Source organism: Pan troglodytes, chromosome 9, assembly GCF_028858775.2.
Source record: "Pan troglodytes isolate AG18354 chromosome 9, NHGRI_mPanTro3-v2.0_pri, whole genome shotgun sequence".
NCBI lineage: Eukaryota > Metazoa > Chordata > Mammalia > Primates > Hominidae > Pan > Pan troglodytes.
In genome coordinates, this window is record NC_072407.2 from 67,298,138 (window position 1) to 67,322,463 (window position 24,326).

Consider the following 24,326-nt stretch of genomic DNA (forward strand, 5'->3'; position numbering starts at 1 on the left):
AGTTCAAGACTAGCCTGGGCAACATAGTAAGACTCCATCTCCACAAAAAAATAAAAAAAATAGCCAGACACAGAAGTGCATGCCTGTATTCCCAGTTACTCAGGAGGCTGAGGGGGAGGATTGCTTGAGCCCAGGGGTTCAAGGCTGCAGTGAGCTGTGATCATGCCACTGCAGTCTGGCCTGGGGGGACAGATCGAGCCCCCCCGCAAAAAAAAAGTTCCTGGAACCTGGCTTCTTCATTTTCATTTTCATTTTCTGCCTGCTTATTCTTACTTATCCTTCAAGGCCCAGCCCAAATGCCACCTCCTCTGAGAAGCCCTCTGTAATCCCCCTAGCCAGAAGATCAGGTCCCTTTTTTTTTTTTTTTTTTTTTTTTTTTGCCTTTCCTTGTATTGACTGGCCAGTCTGCTTGGAGGGTGGGAACTGCAATTTACACCACTTTGGGCTTTTTTTTTTTTTGAGACGGAGTCTCCCTCTGTCGCCCAGGCTGGAGTGCAGCGGTGCGATCACGGCTCACTGCAAGCTCTGCCTCCCAGGTTCACGCCATTCTCCTGCCTCAGCCTCCTGAGTAGCTGGGACTACAGGCATCCACCACGACGCCTGGCTAATTTTTTGTATTTTTAGTAGAGACGGGGTTTCACCATGTTAGCCAGGATGGTCTCGATCTCCTGACCTCGTGATCTGCCCGCCTTGGCCTCCCGAAGTGGTGGGATTACAGGTGTGAGGCACCGTGCCCGGCCACTTTGGGCTTCTTATGTGGCTTGACAAGGGATCTAGCACATAGAAGGTGCTAACCCATGTTTGATGAATGTTGATGAATTTTCAAATGAAGGAAGTTTACTGGGCAATCCAGCTCTGGAGTCCTGTCAGATTACACCAGTATTAGTTCTCAAACTTGGGCATGCATCAGAACTACCTAGAGGGCTTGTAGATTGCTGGACCGAGCCCCCAAGTTTCTGATTTAGTAGATCTGGGGGTCTGAGAATTTGCCTTTTGAACAAGTAAGTTCCCAGGTGCTGCTGCTGCTGCTGCTGGTGGAAGAGACCATACTCAGATAAACTTTGGATGAAACATTCTTTACATGTGGCTGTGGGTATAGTTCAAGTGCTTCTGAGAATCAAGCTCTGGCGGGGACACTCTCAAGGGACCATGATTCCTGTGCTTTATCACAACCATCTGACCACCTGACCCTTCAAGGGATGTCCTTGGTCTTGACTACTGTCCCACTCCTTTGACTTGGAGGCAGGATTACTTTACCCTCTCCTGGTCCCTTTATTTATTTTAATTAATTTATTTATTTTTGAGACAGTGTCGTTCCAGTGTCGCCCAGTCTGGAGTGCAATGGCACGATCTCGGCTCACTGCACCCTCTGCCTCCTGGGTTCAAGCAACTCTCCTGCCTCAGCCTCCCAAGTAGCTGGGATTACAGGCACCCACCACCAGGCCTATCTAATTTTTTTTTGTATTTTTAGTAGAGATGGGGTTTTGCCATGTTGGCCAGGCTGGTCTTTAACTCCTGACCTTTGGTGATCCACCCACCTCGGCCTCCCAAAGTGCTGGGATTACAAGCGTGAGCCACTGTGCCTGGGCTATTTATTTATTTATTTGAGATGGAGTCTCGCTGTTGCCCAGGCTGGAGTGCAGTGGTACAATCTCGACTCACTGCAACCTCTGCCTCCTGGGTTCAAGCAGTTCTCCTGCCTCAGCCTCCCAAGTAGCTGGGATTACAAGTGTGCACCACCACACCCGGCTAATTTTTGTATTTTTAGTAGAGACGGGTGTTCACCATGTTGGCCAGGCTGGTCTGGAACTCCTGATCTCAGGTGATCCGCCTGCCTCGGCCTCCCAAAGTGCTGGGATTACAGGTGTGAGCTACCATGCCCAGCCCTCTCCTGGTCCCTTTCTCCCAGGGACTCCCAGAAAGGCTTCTCAGAGGGGCCCTGGTCACATTGTCACATTCTGTAACTGGCTTTCCTCCCCCTAAGCAGTTCAGTCTGAGAGCCCCAGAGAACAAAACAAATCCTGTCCTAGGAAGAAGCCTAGCACCTACTGAGGAAGAATTGAGTGCTGGGAATAGGGCCCCCATTAACAGCCAGCCCCTGAAGCTCTTAGGGAAATGCTCTGCAGACCCATGATCTCCCTGAGAGGGTCAGAACCAGGTCTTGTTCCTTAGAGAGCTGCTGCTGCTTCTTGGGCCTGTGCAGCTTCCCAGCCTCCAAGGCTGAGGGAAGGAGCCACTTAATCAACAGCTCCATTTCCTGCAGCACCTGGGGCTCCCCAACCCCTACCACCTCCCTTTGGGCTTCCCAGGTCAATTACCTGCCAGGCAATGGGCCTCAGCTCAGAAAATCTGACCAGCCAGAGACTGGTCTGACGGGGCCATGGGGAATTGAAATGACTTGACTCAGAGAGGCAACCCTGGGGGTAGGGACAGGGGGATCTGCCCCCACCCTTAGGGTAGTGTAATTCAGTCTTCAGTTTACCACTCCCTCTCTGTGTGTTGGGTGTCTGACTCACAGTAAGGCTGTGAAACCCATTGACCATCCAGGTATGAGCCTTGTGGAGATTGAGGAGGTGATGGGGTGGGATAGGTTTGCTCAAAGAGGCCTCCAAATCCTTCCAGGCTCAGCCCAGACCTTGAAGGCCTTTTTGCAGTTTTAGTAACACGAGCTGATTCCTGCGGTTGGTGGCTGTCACAGGACAGAAGCAGAGGACCCCAGGAAGGAGGTGAAACTTCCAAGAAGGAGGTGAACCACTAACCCGGGAGTCCCCTCCCCAACCACAGAGATCCCTCAGCAGAGCTCTCTTTGGCTATGTTTTGTGTTTGAATCTAACTCAAAAGACCGAGCTGTTAGAGGCTCAAGTGTTCCCAAGAATCATCCATGAAAACTGTTGTAGACACTGGGTCCAGGCCCACCCCAGGGAGTCAGACTCAGGAGTCTTGGCATGATTGAGAGATCTGTCCTAGGTTATTTTTACCCTGACTGGAATCTCTTCCCTGTCCGCCCCCTCACCAGATAAACAGAAGCCAAGACACAAGGAGGAAAGCTTGCAAGGGCCTGGGTACGCTGTCGGATGTAGTGGAGGCAGGACTGGCCTCTCTGGAGAGACTTCAGCATTCTCTGCTTTGAAAAACGGGGCTGTAAACCTTTTAAAATGGCATGCATTTCTGCAGGAACACACAGACACTTACAGTCCCCAAGGAATAGTCTCTCTCCTGCAGGATGGGAATGCCCGCAGAAGGCACTGAACCACTAATCCAAGAGGAAAGGTCTCAGATTCCTTCTTGCCTCAGGTCCCCCATATCAGACCTGAGGTTTTTCCTTCAACCCTCCCTGAGCACAGGCTCTGATCTGTCCATGGTTCTGATTTTTAATGGCTTTCACGTGGGGGCAAATCATGAGTTTTTTCATTCATTTGGAGTAGCTAACATTTACTGAACACTTACTATATGCCAGGGACTGTGAGCTACTCCTTACACGCAACCCCCTTTTTCCAAAGTAACCAGACATAATAGAAAAAAACCACAGGTCAGGCTGGGCGCGGTGGCTCACGCCTATAATCCCAGCACTTTGGGAGGCCGAGGCGGGCGGATCACGAGGTCAGGAGATCGAGACCGTCCTGGCTAACACGGTGAAACCCCGTCTCTACTAAAAATACAAAAAATTAGCCGGGCGTGGTGGCGGGCGCCAGTAGTCCCAGCTACTCGGGAGGCTGAGGCAGGAGAATGTCGTGAACCTGGGAGGCGGAGCTTGCAGTGAGCCGAGATCCCACCGCTATGCTCCAGCCTGGGCGACAGAGCCAGACCCTGTCTCAAAAAACAAAACAAAACAAAACAAAACAAAAACCCACCACAGATCATAAATGTGTAGCTCAGTGAATTTTCTTTTTCTTTTTTGAGACAGAGTCTCGCTCTGTCGCCCAGGCTGGTCTTGAACTCTTGGGCTTAAGCCATCCTCTCACCTGGCTTCCCAAAGTGTTGGGATTACAAGTGTGAGCCACCATGCCTGGCTGAACATATACTTTTCTATTATACCTATCGTATTAGTTCGTTTTCACACTGCTGACAAAGACATACCTGAAACTGGGAAGAAAAAGAGGTTTAATTGGACTTACAGTTCCACATGGCTGGGGAGGCCTCAGCATGGCGGGAGGCAAAAGACACTTCTTACATGACAGCAGCAAGAGAAAAATGAGGAAGACGCAAAAGAAGAAACCCCTGATAAACGCATCAGATCTCGTGAGACTTACTCACTGTCACGAGAATAGCACGGGAAAGATAGACCCCCATGATTGAATTACCTTTCCCTGGGTCCCTCCCACAACACGCGAGAATTCTGGGAGATACAATTCAAGTTGAGATTTGGGTGGGGACACAACCAAACCATATCACCTATCTACATTATACATTCATATATTTGTGTATATACACACACACATATATGTTGGGTGGACTGTAGGTGGGTACCTTTTTAAATCTCCATTTTCCAGATGAGAAAGCTCAGTCTTGAAGTTGAATGAGGAAATAATAGAGCTGAGATTTGAACCTAATCCTGTCTGGCCCTGGAGCCTAAGCTGTTTCACCACTAACCACTATGCTCCACTGCCTCCGAAAGCATAGGCTTTTTTTTTTTTTTTTTTTTTTTTTTGAGACAGAGTCTCGCTGTCGCCCAGGCTGGAGTGCAGTGGCACGATCTTGGCTCACTGCAGGCTCCATCCCCTGGGGTTCACGCCATTCTCCTGCCTCAGCCTCCTGAGTAGCTGGGACTACAGGCGCCTGCCACCACGCCCGGCTAATTTTTTTTGTATTTTTAGTAGAAACGGGGTTTCACCGTGTTAGCCAGGATGGTCTCGATCTCCTGACCTCGTGATCTGCCCACCTCGGCCTCCCAAAGTGCTGGGATTACAGGCGTGAGCCACCGCACCCGGCCAGCATAGGCTTTTTAAAACTACTCATTGGCCGGACACAGTGGCTCATGGCTGTAACCACAGAACTTTGGGAGGCCGAGATGGGAGAATCGTTTGAGGCCAGGAGCTCGAGACCAGCCTGGTCAACATAGCAAGACCTCATCTCTAACAAAAATTTTAAAAAGTAAAAAATTAAAAAATAAAAGTATTCATTATGTGTCTGCCAGGTGTGGTGACTCACGCCTGAAAATCTGGTACATTGGGAGGCCGAGAAGGGAGAATCACTTGAGCCTGGGAGGTCAAGGCTGCAGTGAGTTGTGTTTGTGCCATTACACTCCAGCCTGGGCCTCCCTGTCTCAGTAATAATAATAATCATAATCATTATGTGCCACACTGGTTGCTATCATTGAGGGAGGGAAGAGGGTAGCAAGACACAGTCACACAAAAAGGAAGATGACAGAAAAGCACAGGAAGGGCATGGAGAGGAAAGCAGGTCACTTTTTTTTTTTTTTTTTGAGATGGATTTTTGCTCTTGTTGCCCAGGCTGGAGTAAAATGGCATGGTCTTGGCTCACCACAACCTCTGCCTCCTGGGTTCAAGCGATTCTCCTGCCTCAACCTCCCGAGTAGCTGGGATTACAGGCATGCATCACCATGCCCGGCTAATTTTGTATTTTTAGTAGAGACGGGGTTTCTCCATGTTGGTCAGGCTGGTCTTGAACTCCCAACCTCAGATGATCTGCCCGCTTTGGCCCCTCAAAGTGCTGGGATTACAGGTATGAGCCAACGCGCTGGGCCTGCAGGTCACTTTTATCTTGGAAGATTACAGGAGGCTTCCTGGAGAAAGGAGCATTTGAAAAGGAAGGATGGGGCCAGGCGCGGTGGTTCACGCCTGTAATCCCAGCACTTTGGGAGGCCAAGGCGTGTGGATCACTAGGTCAGGAAATCGAGACCATCCTGGCTAACACGGTGAAACCCCGTCTCTACTAAAAATAGAAAAAATTAGCCGGGCGAGGTGGCGGGCGCCTGTAGTCCCAGCTACTCGGGAGGCTGAGGCAGGAGAATGGCGTGAACTCAGGGGGACGGAGCCTGCAGTGAGCCGAGATCGCGCCACTGCACTCCAGCCTGGGCGACAGCGAGACTCCATCTCAGAAAAAAAAAAAAGGAAGGATGGGGGCAAATTCTGGGCATGAAAGAGTGATAAGGGAAAGACTATCAGGCTGAGAGCTCTGGGCGCACAAGAAAACACAGGCTGCAAAGGCCCTCAGAGGTCATCTTGCCCATCTCTCATTGTCCACCAACCTACTGATGGCTTCCAAATTTATTTATCCAGTCCTGACATTTCCCAGACTCCAGACTCTTATTTAAACCAGTTGGATGTCAAATAGGTATCCCAAATTTAACATGGCCAAAACAGGGCTCCTGATCCCCACCACCAAACCCCAAACTGCCCCTCTTCCAGCCTTTCTTGGTTTTTGGCACCACCAACCATCAATTGCTCAGGTCCCAAATCTCAGTCATCCTTCCTTCCTCCCTTTCACCACACTCAATCCATGAGCATATCCCATCAGCTGTATCTGTAAAGCACACCCTGAATCCGACCACTTCTTTTCTGTCAGTTTTTAAGTTTTGTGAATACACAGTAGGCATGCATGAGATGTTCTGAATACAAGCATGCAAGGCACAATAATCACATCATGGAGAATGAGGTATCCACCCCTTAAGCATTTATCCTTGGTGTTACAAACAATACAATTACACTCTTTTAATTATTTCCAAGTGACAATTACATGATTATTGACTATAGTCACCCTATTAGATGCCATCAAATAGTAGGTCTTATTCATTCTTTCTACTTTTTTTTTGTATCTGTTAATCATCCCCACCTCCCCCCACCCACCCCCAATCCTCTTCCTAGCCTTTGGTAATCATCCTTCTACTCTCTATCTCCATTAGTTCAATTATTTTGAATTTTAGATCCCACAAATAAGTGAAAACATGTGATTTTTGTCTTTCTGTGCCTGACTTATTTCACTTAACATAATGATCTTCAGTTCCATCCATGTTGCAAACGACAGAATCTCATTCTTTTTATAGCTGAATAGTACTCCATTGTGTATATGTACCACATTTTCCTTATCCATTCTTCTGTTGATGGACACAGGTTGGTTCCGCATCTTGGCTATTGTGAACAGTGCTGCAACATGGGAGTGCAGATATTTCTTCGATATACTCATTTCCTTTCTTTTGGATCTATACCCAGCAGTGGGAGTGCTGGATCATATGGTAGCTCTATTTTTAGTTTTTTGGGGAACCGCCAAACTGTTCTCCATAGTGGTTGTACTAATTTACATTCCCACCAACAGTGTTCAAGGGTTCCCTTTCTTCCACATCCTCGCCAGCATTTGTTATTGACTGTTTTTGGGTATAAGCCATTTGAACTGGAGTGCGATGATATCTCATTGTAGTTTTCATTAGCATTACTCTGATGATTAATGATGTTAGCACCTTTTCATATGTCTGCCATTTGTATATCTTCTTTTGAGAAATGCCTACTGGAATCTTTTGCCTCCCCCCACCTTTTTTTTTGATTTTTTTTTTTTTTTTTTTTTTTGAGTTGAAGTCTTGCTCTGTCACCCAGGCTGGAGTGCACTGGCATGATCCGAGCTCACTGCAACCTCCACCTCCTGGGTTCATGCAATTCTCGTGCCTCAGCCTCCCGAATAGCTGGGATTATAGGCACATGCCTCTCAAAGTGCTGGGATTACAGGCACCTGCCACCACACCTGGCTAATTTTTGTATTTTTAGTAGAGACAGGATTTCACCATGTTGGCCAGACTGGTCTCAAATTCCTGACTTCAAGTGATCTGCCTGCATCAGCGTCCCAAAGTTCTGAGATTACAGGCGTGAGCCACTGTGCCCAGAATTGTTGCCCATTTTAAAATCAGATTATTAGGTTTCTTTCAAGAAAATAGGAAGAAAAATTTTTCAAAAAAGATTATTAGATCTTTTCCTACAGAGTTGTTTGAGCTCCTTATATATTCTGGTTATTAATCCCTTGTCAGATGGGCTGACCTCTTCTTACCACCTCACTGCTTCCATTCACACCCCTGAACAATCTGATCTTTTTTAAATGTCGGGCTCCCTGATTCATGGAAAAAAGGCAACGCCCTTGCAGTGGTCTGTATGATCTGGCCCTTGGTTACCTCTCTGACCTTATCCCTGACCAACTGACCATCTCTGACCCTCCTTCATTCCCTCCCTCCAGCCACACCAGCCCCCTGGCTCAAATGTTTCAGGCTCACACCTGCCCCCAGGCCTCGGCACTGGCTGTTTCCTCTGCCTGGAACTCGTCTCCACCTGGCTAATTCACTGCCTTCTTCAAGACCTTGCTCAAATGTCCTCTGCCTTTTTTTTTTTTTTTTTTTTTTGAGACGGAGTCTCACTCTGTCACCCAGGGTGGAGTGCAGTGGCGTGATCTCTGCTCACTGCAACCTCCACCTTCTGGATTCCAGAGATGCTTGTGCCTCAGCCTCCCAAGTAGTGGGGACTTCAGGCATGTGCCACCATGCCCTGCTAATTTTCTTTTTTCTTTTCTTTCTTTCTTTTTTTTTTTTTTGAGATGGAGTCTTGCTCTGTTGCCCAGGCTGGAGTGCAATAGCATGATCTCAGCTCACCGCAACCTCTGCCTCCTGGGTTCAAGCAATTCTCCTGCTTCAGCCTCCCAAGTAGCTGGGATTACAGGCATGTTCCACCATGCCCAGCTAATTTTTTTTGTATTTTTAGTAGAGATGGGGTTTCATGTTGGCCAGTCTGGTCTGGAACTCCTGACCTCAGGTGATCAGCCCACCTTGGCCTCCCAAAGTGCTGGGATTACAGGTGTGAGCCTCTGTGCCCAGCTGCTAATTTTCTTTTTGTGTGTGTGTATTCTTAGTAGAGAAGGAGTTTGAGTTTTGCCATGTTGGCCAGGCTGGTCTTGAACTCCTGGCCTCTAGTGATCTGACCACCTCAGCCTCCCAAAGTGCTTGGATTTGAAGCCACTACACCTGGCTTCAAATACTGTCTTCCTATTGAACTGACGTTGACCACCCTATTTTATTTTATTTTATTTTATTTTATTTTTTTGAGACTGAGTCTCGCTCTATCACCCAGGCTGGAGTGCACTGGTGCGATCTCGGCTTACTGCAACCTCCACCTCCCAGGTTCAAGTGATTCTTGTGCCTCTGCCTCCTGAGTAGCTGGGATCACAGGTGCCTGCCACCACACATGGCTAATTTTTCTATTTTTAGTAGAGACGGTGTTTTGCCATGTTGGCCAGGCTAGTCTCGAACTCTTGACCTCAAGTGATCCTCCCACCTCAGCCTCCCAAAGTGCTGGGATTACAGGCATGAGCCACCACGCCTGGGCGACCACCCTATTTTAAATTGTACCTTCTCCACCCTGACCCTCTCAATTCCTCTTTTCTTGTCTTACCCCTCTTGACCCAGCTTCCCTATTAAATATAAGCATTTTTGTCTGTTTTGTTCTCTTCTTTATCCCAAATGCCTAGGATAGTGTTTGAAAAGAGGAGCTGAATATATTTTAAATGAATTTAAAAATCAGAGGCTGGGCACGGTGGCTCACGCCTGTAATCCCAGCACTTTGGAAGGCTGAGGTGGCTGGATCAATTGAGGTCAGGAGTTCGAGACCAGCCTGGCCAACATGGTGAAACCCTGTCCCTAACAAAAATATAAAAAATTAGCTGTGCGTGGTGGCAGGCATCTGTAATCCCAGCTACTCAGGAGGCTGAGGCAGGAGAATCTCTTGAACCTGGGAGGCAGAGATTGCAGTGAGCCGATATTGTGCACTGCACTCCAGCCTGAGCAACAGAGCAAGACTCCGTCTCAAAAAAAAAAAAAAAATCAGTGTACATCTCTGTTTAAAATTCTCCCACTCACGGCTGGGTGTGGTGGCTCACACCTGTAATCCCAGCACTTTGGGAGGCCGAGGCGGGCAGATCACGAGGTCAGGAGATCGAGACCATCCTGGCTAACACGGTGAAACCCTGTCTCTACTAAAAATACAAAAAATTAGCTGTGCGTGGTGGCAGGCGCCTGTAGTCCCAGCTACTTGGGAGGCTGAGGCAGGAGAATGGCGTGAACCCGGGAGGCAGAGCTTGCAGTGAGCTGAGATCGCGCCACTGTACTCCAGCCTGGGCAACAGAGCGAGACTCCATCTCAAAAAAAAAAAAAATTCTCCCACTCACACAGGAAGAATCTCACATCCTTCTCTTGGCTTACACAATTTTTCTGGCCTCTTCTCAGACTTCATCTTTCCTTTTCTCTTCCCTGATTCTCCTCCTCCTTTCTTTTCTCTTCTTCTTCTTCTTTTTTTTTTTTTGAGACAGGTCTTGCTCTGTCACCCAGTGTGCAGGGGCATGATCATGGCTCACTGTAGCCTTGACTTCCTGGGCTCAAGCAATTTTCCCATCTCAGCCTCTCGAATAGCTGGGACTACAGGTGCATGCCACCACGCCCGGCTAATTCTTTGAATTTTTAGTAGAGACAAGGTCTTGCTTTGTTGCCCAGGCTGGTCTCAAACTGATGGGCTCAAGCCACCTCGGCCTCCCAAAGTGCCGGGATTAGAGGTGTGCACCACTGCGCCCAGCTGGCCTACTCCTTTCTGTTCCTCCAACATGTTTAGTGCTTTTTCTTTTTTTTTTGAGGCGGAGTCTCGCTCTGTTGCCCAGGCTGGAGTGCAGTGGCGCCATCTCGGCTCACTGCAAGCTCCACCTCCCGGGTTCACACCATTCTCCTGCCTCAGCCTCCTGAGCAGCTGGGACTACAGGCGCCTGCCACCACGCCCGGCTAATTTTTTGTATTTTTAGTAGAGACAGGGTTTCACCATGTTAGCCAGGATGGTCTCGATCTCCTGACCTCGTGATCCGCCCACCTTGGCCTCCCAAAGTGCTGGGATTATAGGCGTGAGCCACCGTGCCCAGCCTACGTTTAGCGCTTTTTCCAGACCCGGAGTTTTTACACATGGTATTGCCTCTGCGTGGCATGTTCTTTCCCTAGATCTTTGCATGGCTGACTCTCTCTTGTCATTCTCATCTTGTCAGGTCTCATCCTGAATGACACCTCCTGAGAGACCCTTCCCTTGAATTCTCTCTCTCTCTCTTTTTTTTTTTTTTTTTTTGAGGCAGGATCTCACTCTGTCACCCAGACTGGAGTGCAGTGGCTCGATCATGGCTCACTGCAGCCTCCACCTCCCTGGCTCAAGCAATCCTCCCACCTCAGCCACCCAAGTAACTTTTTTTTCCGCCCAAGATGGAGTGTTGCTCCATCGCCCAGGCTGGAGTGCAGTGGTGCGATCTCGGCTCACTGCAACCTCTGCCTCCTGGGTTCAAGCAATTCTCCTGCCTCAGCCTCCCAAGTACCTGGGATTATAGGCACCCGCCACAATGCCCAGCTAATTTTTGTATTTTTATTAGAGACGGGGTTTCACCATGTTGGCCAGGCTGCTCTTGAACTCCTGACCTCATGATCGCCTGCCTTGGCCTTCCAAAGTGCTGGGATTACAGGCGTGAGCCACCGCGCCTGGCCAAGCATTCTTTATTCAGCTTTTCAGTAGTCCATCACATGAGTGTACCAGCATTAATTGAATCACTCCCATCTATTTGTTTGAGGGCGGGGTAGAGTTTTACCTTCTTGGGTCATATCTATTAGCATGTGCTGCCCCTGAAGTGTGGGCCTGCAATGAGAATCCAGGAAGGTTGAAGGCTGGGTTGCCTGCAGCTAAGGGTTCCTGATTGTTGAACCAAGTCTATATAGTTTCCTAGCTATGTGACCTTGGACTTATTACTTACTACCTCTGGACCTCAGTTTCCCTTTCTCTCTCTTTCTTACAGCTCTAGCTCAAAGACAGTTTCCTCTTCTGAACAGTGGGGTTGAGAAGCATACATCACAGAGTTACTAGAGGCATCATTGAGTTAATCCAAGTAAAACAGCACAGAGCCTACTATACTTTAGGGTATACAGATACAGCACGACCATGCTGTCCTCATCCTCCACTGAGTCCTCGTGCCCAGAGTATGTTGAATCCTGTCCCAGACTCCAGCCCACCTCTAACCAACAGCACCTTCGCTTCCCTCCCACCTGTTTGCTTTCCCTGAATCGCTGGTGACCATGGCTCTGCTGCCATCCACAGCCCTGTGACTTCCCTTTGCTATGTGAACCTGGCACAATGGTTACTTGTATGTGTCCTCTTGGCTGGGCCACAGTGCCCAGATATGTGGTCAAACATTATTCTGAATGTTTCTGTGAATGTGTTTTTGGACGAGATCAACATTGAAGTTGGTGGGCTTTGAATAAAGCAGGTTGCCCTCCATAATGTAGGTGGGCCTCATCTAATCGACTGAAGGCCTGAATAGAACAAAAAGACTAACCTTTTCCAAGCTAGAGTAAGTTCTGCAGCTGGTGGCCTTTGGACTTGAACTGCAACAGCAGCACTTTCCTGGGGCTCCAGCCTGACAATTCACCCTGAAGAATTTGGACTTGCCAACCTCCATAATCACATGAGCCAATTTCTTAAAATAAGTCTCTCTTGGCAGGGCGTGGTGGCTCACGCCTGTAATCCCAGCACTTTGGGAGGACAAGGCGGGCAGATCCCTTGAGGTCAGGAGTTCGAGACCAGCCTGGCCAACATGGTGGAACCCCATCTCTACTAAAAATACAAAAATTAGCTGAGGCTGGGTGTGGTGGCTCATGCCTGTAATCCCAGCACTTTGGGAGGCTGAGGCAGGCGGATCACAATGTCAGGAGATCGAGACCATCCTGGCTAACATGGTGAAACCCTGTCTCTACTAAAAATACACACACACAAAAAAAAATTAGCCGGGCATGGTGGCAGCCGCCTGTAGTCCAGGAGACTGAGTCAGGAGAATGGCGTGAACCCGGGAGGCGGAGCTTGCAGTGAGCCGAGATTGCGCCACTGCACTGCAGCCTGGGCGACAGAGCGAGACTCTGTCTCAAAAAAAGGAAAAAATTAGCTGGGTGTGGTGGTGGGCACCTGTAATCCCCACTACTTGGGAGGCTGAGGCAGGAGAATCACTTGAACCCGGGAGGCGAAGGTTGCAGTGAGCCGAGATTGCACCATTGCACTCCAGCCTGGGTGACAAGAGTGAAACTCCATCTCAAAAAAAAAACAACATTAAAAAAAAAATCTCTCTGTCTGTCTTCACACACACACACACACACACACACACACACACACTATTGGTTCTATTTCTCTAGAGAACACTGACTAATACACCTGCGCAAGTCCGTCTCATCTCTGAGCCTCAGTTTCCTCATCTGTAGTATTGGAGGGAGATTAATTAGCTGGTTCATGAGGGGTTGCCCATCTCTATTATTCTCTCTTTTTTCAAAGACTCTGTAGGTTACAAAGAGAGGTTTAAGTAACTAGGCAAAGCAGAAAAGATTGCAAAACACTTTATTTCCATGACATATGTGCCAAGACTTGTGTTCTGTATCCAGGAGTGTGTTAGATACTAACATAGTGTTTCATTTACATGTGTGTGAAACCTGGGTGAAGAGCCAGGGTTTCTCTCCCCCACCCGCCTCAGAGTGCTTGTCCTGGAATCAGAGTGTAAAACCCCCTCTTGAAGCAGACACCAAAACTGAACTTCCACCGGGTCCTGGGCCCTGCTCTTCCTGCTGTCAGCCTAGGCCAAAGAGCAATGAGGGAACTGCTTAGGAGGGGTCTGAGGGTGATGGGGGCCTGGGGGCCACACAGGGGTGGGTGCTGTCAGGTACAAGCCCATCCCTGCCTGCAAATAACGTTGCACAGAGTCCTTCCTCATTCTTTCCTCTTCCTTTTTGTTTATGAGATGAATGGCTCTTCTGCTGTGGCTTTAGGGGCAGTGGGGAGGCAGGGAGCTATTTGGGAACAGCCTGGAAAGCTGACCCTGCAGAATCTCCCAGAAGCCTTGGTGTGGCTATGGGTACCCAGGCTGTAGAAATCCCAGATGGTCCTCTTCCAGGCCTCTCCCCAACTCCAGCTCACAGTTTCAGCTTCTTGGCACTGAAAACACTACTAGGGGAAGCAAGAGTCCACTTCAGGGCTTCTGCTTGGCCTCTACCCACCAGGGCTTGGACTCTGGACCTGCCCCAGCTAGGTTGGGGTTTCTGGGACTGCATGGCTCTGGCCCTGGAATCACGAAGCAGCGGGGAGAGCCCTTCTCTGCTCTGAGCATGCAAACCTTCTCACACCAGCCCACGGTTTCCAGGATTTCAGCCCCTAGGATGCCTGGGCCAGGACAGGAGAAGGAGGAGCAGAGGGTGGTGTTTCGAGCTCCAAGAAAGTCTTCGTGACCTTGGACTTGTCACTTGGCTTCCCTGAGCCTCAGTTTCCTTGTCTGAAAAAGTGGAGTGATAATCTCGATTTCTCAGGTCAACTGTGAGGTTGAAATAAGATATTGGTGGTGACAGGGCCTGTCACAGTGGGAGGCATCAGTGGTGGCTTCCTTTTCGACTGTGAAATCCTGGGCCAGCTGGTCAGCCACGCAGGGCAGCACCCAGTAGCGAGGGAGGAGAGGCCCGTGTGCTAAGGCTGCTTCCTGAGCCCAAAGAAGGGGCCAACCCAGCTCCGAAGACCAGGTTAGAAGTGGACTTGAGCAGAGGAGAGCAGAGGAAAGGCCAGGAGAGGGTGAGGGCTGGGATCCACAACCAGCCCTTGCCAAGTGGCTGCTGAGAGAGCAGGTTTGTGCTCCCTGCTCTGCAGACGTGCAAGCCCCAGGGCAGAGGAAGGGTTGTTGGGAGAGGACCCCAGCTTCCCTCTGGTGGGATGCTCCAGCTCGAGGGGCTGTGGAGGGGCAGTTTGGGCCGTGAGGCTGGGCTGGAGGGCACTGAGCTTAGAGGAAGACCCCTGCAGGCTGGAACCAGTGTGCGAGGCAAACAGGAGAGGGCTGGGGGACAGCTGGACAGGAGGTTCAGCAACCACAGCGGGGCCAAGGGACAGTGAGGGCAGGGGGGACTGGAGGAGGCTGAGAGAATCATGAGGCTGTGGACCTGGAGAGAGCGGCTGAGCTGGGGAACAGGAACCCGGGGTCTGGAACATCTCCAGCTGCTCCCGGCAGCCATGTTGTCCCTGTGGGCCAGGTCCCAGGAGCCCCTCAGCCTGGTCCCAGCAGCCCAGGAGCCCTGGAGCTGAGCAGGAGGCACAATCCATGGGGCACAGGCGCTCATGCACGTGCAGGGTCCGGCTCCACCACGCCAGCTCGGCCTGCAGGGCCTGGATCTCCTTCCGCAGGGCGAGGTTGTCTTTTTCCAGAGACTCGTGCTGCTGCAGACAAGCAGATGGGCGGGGAGGGGAACCTCAGCCAGTGTCAGGGGCCCCGCATGAGCCTTAGCCCCTTCCAGGGTCCTCAACTTCAGGAGAAAGATGCCACCACCATTGGAATAGCCAAGTGGGGTCTCTTGGCCACTCTCTGGCCAGCCCTTCATAACCACCTACCAAGTCTCCCCTGTCCCACCCTCTGAAGGGGGCTCAGATCCGCGCGCTCTCATCCCACCACTAGTGCCCTGAGCCGGTGCCATTTCTCACCTGGGATATCCACGGGCCTCCAACCCGTGTGTCCCCCAAACCACCTATTCTCTTGCCCACAGGAGCCATTCAGCAACCATGTCATTAATTGCAGGTTAAAGCCCTTTAGAGGCGCCCACCAAATTCCCTGTGGTAGAATTCCAGGCCTGTGTAGTGGCCGCAGCTCAGACCTCCGGTCTCCTCTCTCTCGCCTTCTTTCTTGCTCCCCTCCCTTCCTGACCCTCACATGAACTCTGCTTCCCGGCCACATTTCCTGTTTCCTCTGCCTGGACACCCTTCCGCCGCCCTTCTCTGTGCAAATCCCAACAGGGCCTTCCCGTGGCAACCTTGATGTCATTCTGTCCTAGATTGCTTATTGCCACTGCCCTTTTGAGGGCCCAGAACTCGCCCCTACGAGCACTGTGGGAGGATTCAGGGGATTGTTTTACAGGTTGACAGCATGAGTGTGTTCGATTCTGCATCCCTGAATCAGCATTTATTAAGTTCTGTTCTGCTGAACGCCGGTTCTGAGAACCCCTGAGACACAATCAATGTGCAGTTCTAAATAACCATTTATGATGACAGTAATGGTAAAAATGCAGAAAGAATTTTATATCCACATCTCACAGGGCTGAATAAATTGAACGACTTCCTTCAGTCCCCCCACCCCCTTTTCTGGACACTTTGAAAGAAGAAGTTGCAAAGATGTTTTGCATAAAAATGTGGTTTTGGCCCTGGACTCAAAGTTCTTTTTTTTGAGATGGAGTCTGGCTCTGTCGCCCAGGCTGGAGTGCAGTGGCTCGATCTCGGCTCACTGCAAGCTCAAGCTCCCAGGTTCACACCATTCTCCTGCCTCAGCCTCCTGAGTAGCTGGGACCACAGGCGCCCGCCACCACGCCTGGCTAATATTTTGTATTTTTAGTAGAGACGGGGTTTCACCATGTTAGCCAGGATGGTCTCGATCTTCTGACCTCGTGATCTGCCTGCCTCGGCCTCCCAAAGTTCTGGGATTACAGGCGTGAGCCACCGCGCCCGGCCCTGGACTCAGCCTGAAAGCCACCAGCCCCATTCCCACGCTGGTTTCTACATGTGGAATGATGAATTTTTTTTTTTTTTTTTTTGAGACAGAGTTTTGCTCTGTCGCCCAGGCTGGAGTGCAATGGCATAATCTCGGCTCACTGCAACCTCCGCCTCCCAGGTTCAAACGATTCTCCTGCCTCAGCCTCCCGAGTAGCTGGGACTACAGGTGTGCACAACCATGCCCAGCTAATTTTTGTATTTTTACTAGAGATGGGGTTTCACCATGTTGGTCAGGCTGGTCTCGAACTCCTGACCTCGTGATCCGCCAGCCTTGGCCTCCCAAAGTGCTGGGATTGTAGGCGTGAGCCAATGTGCCTGGCCGGAATGATGGACATTTCTAAAATGTATCATTAAGCCACCCTTCACCTAAATTCTCCAAAGGCTTCAACTCACCTCCAGGAACGGAGTCACTCACTCATTCATTTATTCATTCGTTTGCCACCTTCAGGAGGCTCAAGGAGTAACAATTTCAATTTCGTCCCTTCCCTCTTCTCTGCTTTAGTTTTCCCAACAGGATTTAACACCATCTGACATCCTGACCACTCTAGGGACTTTTTGTTTGTGGGTCTGGCTTCCCCAGGAGAATATGAGCCCTGTGGGTGGGGCTGGGGTGGGCGTTTGTCTACTGTGTCTACAGCTCTATATCCAGTGCTTAGAAATGTGCCTGGCACACGGGAGACGCTCAATAGGCATTTCCAGAAGGAAGGAATAAACGGATGCGTGGGTCTCCTAGGCACCATTCTGAGCACCAGTCCTCACTCTCACCTGGTCTACAGGGTGCTGCTCCCCACGCCTGTGCCAGCACTGTGTCATTTGTCCGCAATGCGTTTTCTTACCTTCATCCTCTGGGAAAACGCCCATTTGTCCTTAAGCTCAGGCTTCATCGCCTTTTTTTGTTGTTGTTGTTGTTGTTTTTGAGACAGAGTCTCTCTCTGTCTCCCAGGCTGAAGTGCAGTGGCACGACCTCAGCTCACTGCAACCTCCACCTCCCAGGTTCAAGCAATTCTCCTGCCTCAGCTACTGGGATTGGCTAATTAGCTACCACATCCCTGTAATCCCAGCTACTGGGGCTGCCTAATTAGCTACAATGCTTGGCTAATTTTTGTATTTTTAGTAGAGATGGGGTTTTACCACGTTGGCCAGGCTGGTCTCGAACTCCTGGCCAACAAGTAATCCACCCACCTCAGCCTCCCAAAGTGCTGGGATTATAGGCGTGAGCCACCGCGCCTGGCTCATCTCCTCTTTAGACCACTCAATGCCACTACCTATGTGCTATGGACTCTATTGTGTTCCCTACAAAATTTATGTGTTGAAGCCATAACCCCCGATGTGATTGCATTTAGAGATAAGGCTCTTAGAAGGTAATTTAGATTAAATGAGGTCCTAGGATACAGGATCGGGTTCTAATCTGATAGGATTGGTGGCCTTATAAGAAGAGGGAGGGAGGCTGGGAGCGGTGGCTGAAGCCTGTAATCCTAGCACTTTGGGAGGCCGAGGTAGGTGGATCAATTGAGTCCAGGAGTTCAAGACCAGCCTGGGCTACATGGAGAAACTCTGTCTCTACAAAAAATACAAAAGTTAGCCAAGTGTGATGGTGCATGCCTGTAGTCTCAGCTACTCGGGAGACTGAGGTGGAGAGGATCGCTTGAGCCTGGGAAGCTGAGGTTGCAGTGAGCCAGGATCGTGGACTGCACTCTAGCCTGGACAACAGAGTAAGACCCTCTCAAAAAAAAAAAGGAAGAGGCCAGGCATGGTGGCTCACGCCTGTAATCCCAGCACTTTGGGACATGGAGGTGGGAGGATTGCTTGAGCCCAGGAGTTCAAGACCAGCCTGGGCAACATAGCAAGACCCCCATCTCTATTAAAAAATAAAGAATATGAAGAAATAAAAAAGAAAGAATAAATAAATAATAAATGAATAAAAAATTAAAACAAAAAGGAGGGGGCCAGGTGCAGTGGTTCACGCCTGTAATCCCAGCACTTTGGGAGGCTGAGGCGGGCAGATCACTTAAAGCCAGGAGTTTGAGACCAGCCTGGCCAACATGGTGAAACTCCGTCTCTGCTAAAAATACAAAAATTAGGTGGGCGTAGTGGCGCATGCCTGTAATCCTAGCTACTCAGGAGGCTGAGGCAGGAGGATCACTTGAACCCAGGAGGCAGAGGTTGTAGTGAGCCAAGTGGCGCCACTGCACTCCAGTCTGGGCAACAGAGCGAGACTCTGTCTCAAAAATGACAACAACAACAAAAATCCCAAAAAGGAGAGGAAGGGAAAGAGATCACTCTGTCCTCTCACGTGCACTGAGAGGCCATGAGCACACAGCGAGAAGGCAGCCACTTACAAGTCAGGAAGAGCACCCTCATCTGGAACTGAATTGGCTGGCACCTTGATCTTGGACTTCCCAGCCTCCAAAACTGTGAGAAATAAATGTCTATTGTTTAAGCCACTGTTTATGGTATTTTCAGATGAGCATGAAGCTCAGTAAAGGAAGCAACTTGCAACTGGGACTGGAAACCCTGCCCATTTTAACCCTGAACCAGAGTTCTCACAGTATGGTCTTGGTCACCTCCTGAATTCTGACCCCCAGGTGATTAATCACAAATCACCGTGCAGGTCCCTGGGCCCACCTGGCCTCATAAGGTGGGACCTGGCAGAGGAAGAATAATCCACTTTTTTTTTTCTATAGACAGGGTCTCAATCTGTTGCCCAGGTTGGATGCAGTGGTGCAATCATGGCTCGCTGCAGCCTTGAACTTCTGGGCTCAAGCGATCCTCCTGCCTCAGTTTCCTGAGTAGCTGGGACTACAGGTGTGCACCATCACGCCCAGCTAACTATTTTTTAATTTTTGTAGAGACAGAGTCTCACTATATTGCCCAGGCTGGTCTTGAACTCCTGGGCTCAAACAATCCTCCAGCCTCAGCCTCCCAAAGTGCTAGGATTACAGGTGTGAGCCACTGTGCCCAGCCTGGAATCTGCATTTTAACCAGTGTCTCAGCTGGCCATTGTGTTGGGGTCTCCCTATTTGCCTCCACTTCCTGTCTTCCTTCCCCTAGACTGTGGACACCTTAGGACACGGCTGGGCTGAGGATGACCCTTTGTGTCCCTGGAGCCTGGTGTGTACCTGGCACATGGTTTGTACTCAACACCCAGAACTTTCCAAATGTCAGCCACAGGACCCTTTTCTCATCCCAAACTCAGGTGACCTAGAAAAATACAGGAGTTTGGGGGAGGTCTGCTCAAAGGTGGGATGGAGAAGAGGTGGCTGGGCCAGTAAGTGGAGCCAGAGACAAGGAAAGGGGTTAGGGGTTGTCCACACCTGGTGCAGGGCGTCTGCCTTGTCTGTGTGCTTCTGCCGGCTTCGCTGGGCGGCTGCCCGGTTCTTCTGCTTCTTCAGCTGCCTTTGTTGCTCCTTGGGGTCCTGTGGGGCATGAGGCAGAGGACTCAGGGGGCCCAGCCAGGCCTTGTGCCCTCCGTCCTGGCCCGCCATTTGTAAAGCCAAGTCTTTCCCCTTGAGTCAAGTTCCCAAGGGTCTTTTATCTCCCAGAAGCTCCCTTGGCACCCACACCCCCTATAGCAGGCACTGCACACCTTGTTGGAACGCCAGCCTCACCCCTGTGTCCTGCTCACCGCTCATGTGGAGGGTGGGAGGGCAAGCAGGGAAGATGGGAAGCCTGAGATTCAAACTCAGACAGAGCCAACTTCAAACCCCACATTCTTTTTTCCTTTTTTTTTTTTTTTTGAGACAGAGTCTCACTCTGTTGCCCAGGCTGGAGTAGTGCAGCGGCTCTATCTTGGCTCATTGCAAACTCTGACTCCGGGTTCAAGCAATTCTCCTGCCTCAGCCTCCCAAGTAGCTGGGACTACAGGCACCTGCCACCATTCCTGGCCAATTTTTGTATTTTTAGTAGAGATGGGGTTTCCTCATGTTGGCCAGGCTCATCTCAAACTGGTCTTGAACTCCTGACCTCAGGTGATTCACCAGCCTCAGCCTCCCAAAGTGCTGGGATTACAGGTGTGAGCCACCGCGCCCAAACGAGCCCCATATTCTTGAACCCAATCGCCCCATCCCTGCAATGGAAGCACCACAGCAGAGGGTTAAAGCCCATGCGGCAGGCAGCCCAGAGCCGGCGTGCCATAAAGCTCAGCTTCCATTCTTCTCATTGCCATGATTTCCACACCAAGGTGTGAACTTTCCTAACTGTGAGCTCCATGAGGGCAGATGTGGTTCTCTGTGCTCATGCCCAGCTCAAGCCCAAAGCAGATATTCACTTACTCAACAAACATGTATAAGCACCTACTATGTTCCAGGCAGTAAGCTAGAGGGACACGATAGCAAACAAAATACACACAAATCCCTGCCCTGAAATTGCTCACATTGTAGTGGGGTGGTAGCGAAGGATGAATGAATGAAGGGTTTATTCCGGTGGAAGAGTGGACTCAAAGGTTGTGACCACCTTGTACCCTGGGATCAATGAAACTTAGATAAAATATTTTACCCAAATATCCAGAGCTCTGCAAAGTCAGAGCAAGAGGGACTGTTGGAGAGCTCACAGCCCAGCCCCCGCCCCCAGTCTCTCTGGGGTATGTGTTTTGAGGGTAAGGACCTCAGGCAAGGCCCTGGCCGCCCTGGCTGCAGATTCTGAATGCTCCTAGGCTCCTGCCACAGCTCCATCCTGGCCATATGCTCCCTTGGGCCATGTCCACAGCGGGCTCACTGTAGACACTGGGGCACCAAGAAACTAAAGGCTGAGACAGGACCCACGGTGAGTGAAGGGGGCTCCTGTGAGATAAGCAGAGCCTCCAAGGGAAACCATGGCCCAGGGAATTTATTTATTATTTTACTTTACTTTATTTTATTTTATTTTATTTTATTTTATTTTATTTTATTTTATTTTATTTTATTTTATTTTGAGACAGAGTCTCTGTCGCCCAGGCTGGAGTGCAGTGGCGTGATCTTGGCTTACTGCGACGTCCGCCTCCCAGGTTCAAGTGATTCTCCTGCCTCAGCCTCCTGAGAAGCTGGGATTACAGGCATGCGCCTCCACCACGCCCAGCTAATTTTTCTATTTTTAATAGAGACGGGGTTTCACCATGTTGGCCAGGATGGTCTCAATCTCCTGACCTCAGGTGATCTGCCCGCCTCAGCCTCCCAAAGTGCTGGGATTACAGGTGTGAGCCACTGAGCCCGGCCTATTTTATTTTATAGAGACAGAGTCTCTCTCTGTCGCCCAGGCTGGAGTGCAGTGACATGAGCTCAGCTTACTGCAACCTCCATCTCCCGGGTTCAAGCAACTTTCCTGCCTCAGCCTCTCGAGTAGCTGAGACTACAGACGTGCCCTGCCACACCTGGCTAATTTTTGTATTTTTAGTAGAGATGGGGTTTCGCCATGTTGGCCAGGCTGATCTTGAACTCCTAACCTCATGTTATCTGCCGGCCTCAGACTCCCAAGGGGCTGGGATTACAGGCATGAGCCAGCCTGGGTTATTTGGAGAAGGAAGGAAAGGCTGCTGTGAGTGTAGTGAGGGGGGACCAGGTACGTTAGGAGAGAGCAAGTACACAGAGGCCAAGTTCTAAACCGAAGGCTGGATCTGCAATGTGAGAGCTGGAAACAACTCATTCCAATCCAATCCCGACTTCGGGGGAGGAAAGTGAGACCCAGAGAGGGGCATGCAGAGCCCTCTGTCACACTGCTCAGAGTATAGAGCTGGGACTAGGAGCTCCCGACTGCAGCCCTCACTGCCTGGGCACTGAGGACGGGATCCCAGCTCCCCTTCTCATCCCCGATCCCCAATCCCCTGTACTCACTGTCTGGGTCAGCAGCCCATTGCCCCCACAGAGGTGCATGGCTTAGGCGGGGGAGCAGAGTGGTCCCTCAGCAGCTGTGACTTCCCAGTGCCCTCTGGAGGCCTAAGGAAGTGGCAGCTCTTTAAATCCCCAGTGGCCACTCCGCCCCCAGAGGGCCAAGTTTCAGTTTCTCCTAAAGCCACCAGCTGCTCAGAATCCCTGGCTCAGGCTTGCTCACGTGGCTAGAATTTCCTAACATGAACTGGCCTTCCGGTTGGGCCCCTTCTCTGGAAAGAGGATGGTGGAGGGTGGAGAGGAGGGTAGACCAAAGGCCAGGTATGAGGAGGGTGTTCCAGGGGAGGGAGGACAGGCGGCCAGGGACTGAGATGAGAGAAGAAGCCAGTGGGGACCGATGCTCATGTGGGGTAGAGAGAGCCCTTGAGCTCTGGAATTGGGGGAACTCTGGATCACAGCACACATTGGAGCTGTCCAACTTTCAGAAAGTGACTCTCCTTCTCTGAGCCCTAGTTTTCTCATCTGTAAGGGTATGGGCTGGAGGATGGTACAACTACCCACTCCCAGGCTCATTGCAGGAACTAAGCCAGGTAATACAACCACCCCCAAACCTTCTGAGACCACTATGGAAGCATGTCTGCAAAATTAAGCAACGGCTGTTGGATAGAACAGATGGATACATTACTGTTTTCATACAACAGACCACGAAGCAGTGGAAAGATTGATGTCCAGTGGTTAGGAGCCCAGCTTCCAAGCTATGTGACTTGGGTTTGTAATTTCATCTGTGTTTGTTTCCAAATCTGTAAAGTGGGGATAAAAACAATTTTGTTAGGCCAGATGCAGTGGTTCATGCCTGTAATCCAAGTACTCTGGGAGGCCAAGGCAGGAGGATTACTTGAGCTCAGGAGTTTGAGACCAGCCTGGGCAACATAGCAAGACCTTATCTATATTAAAAATAAAAAAAATAACTGGGCATGGTGGCACACACCTGTATTCCCAGTTACTCAGGAGGCTGAGATGAGAGGATCACTTGAGCCCAGGAGTTCAAGGCTGCAGTGAGCTATAATCGTGCCACTGCACTCCAGCCTGGGCAATAGAGCAAGACCTTGTTTCAAAAAAAATTAATTAATTAAAAATTAAAAAATAAAGACCTAGCAAACTCTGAAGCCCCGGGCATACCTGCATGCTTGTTGTAACTCTAAGAGGGACACTTGGATGGGGCATCTGTTTGGGGGCCAGAGGGGCCAGTAATTCCTGTCCAAGAACAGCATGCATGCAGTATGTAGAGTCCTATGGTCTGGTGACTAGAGCATCTTGGAGTTGTACCTGAGACCTGAGGGCTCATGGCTGATGATGTGGTATCACAAGAATGGCAAATACAGATATGATCTTCTGATAGGTGATGGTGGCTGGAATGTTGTTTTAAAGAGTTCATGGACACCTCTGAGCTTAGTAAAAAAAGAGTACTGCAGTTGATTAGCAATGTCTGCCACACCATGATCGATTAGTGATGCCTGTTATGGGCAGAGGTGTGGAGAGTGCAGTCCCCTGCTATCCCTAGAACCAGGCATAAAACAAGTCTGGGTTTCAGAGACAAAAGACTTGACTCTCCGTCCTGGCACTCCACTCACCCAGTTTATCACCTGGAGCCTCAGTGTCTTCAAAGATATGCTGGTGATCACAAAGAAATGATACCTATTTGACAGTTGTTTTGAAGATGGGAAAGAATGAGATGAGAAGAAAGCTCTTGGGATATTGTAAAGTACTATGTGGCAAAGATTCCCCCTCCTGAAATTTGTGGTGTCATATTCTGGATTCTAAGATTATTAATGCAGGCTCCTAATTTAAAATGCCTGGGTGGGTGAGATTGGGCATAAGAGCTGGGCCTTGCCCTCCTAGCTTCTGAGGGGCCTGGGAGCAGAGGCGGAAGTGGGATGCCCCACGCAGTGAGGCCATCCCTGTTTCTCTGAATTATTGT

General features: G+C 50.1%; 1 protein-coding gene across 2 annotated transcripts; it reads right to left on the reverse strand.

Moving 5' to 3' along the window:
• Positions 1-13,362: 13,362 nt before the first annotated feature.
• BATF2 (basic leucine zipper ATF-like transcription factor 2) lies at positions 13,363-22,518 on the reverse strand. Of its 2 annotated transcripts, XM_508537.7 has the most exons (3): positions 22,355-22,518; positions 19,865-19,966; positions 13,363-15,230 (listed from the first exon to the last, which is right to left on the reverse strand). In XM_508537.7, the coding sequence occupies exons 1-3, from the start codon at positions 22,391-22,393 to the stop codon at positions 14,547-14,549; spliced, it is 825 nt and encodes a 274-aa protein (XP_508537.2). In that variant the 5' UTR covers positions 22,394-22,518; the 3' UTR covers positions 13,363-14,546. The 2 variants fall into 2 exon arrangements, with proteins under 2 accessions (XP_508537.2, XP_009421720.1); XM_009423445.3 differs by lacking the exons at positions 19,865-19,966; positions 22,355-22,518 and adding an exon at positions 15,492-15,695.
• Between the last annotated feature and the right edge of the window lie 1,808 nt (positions 22,519-24,326).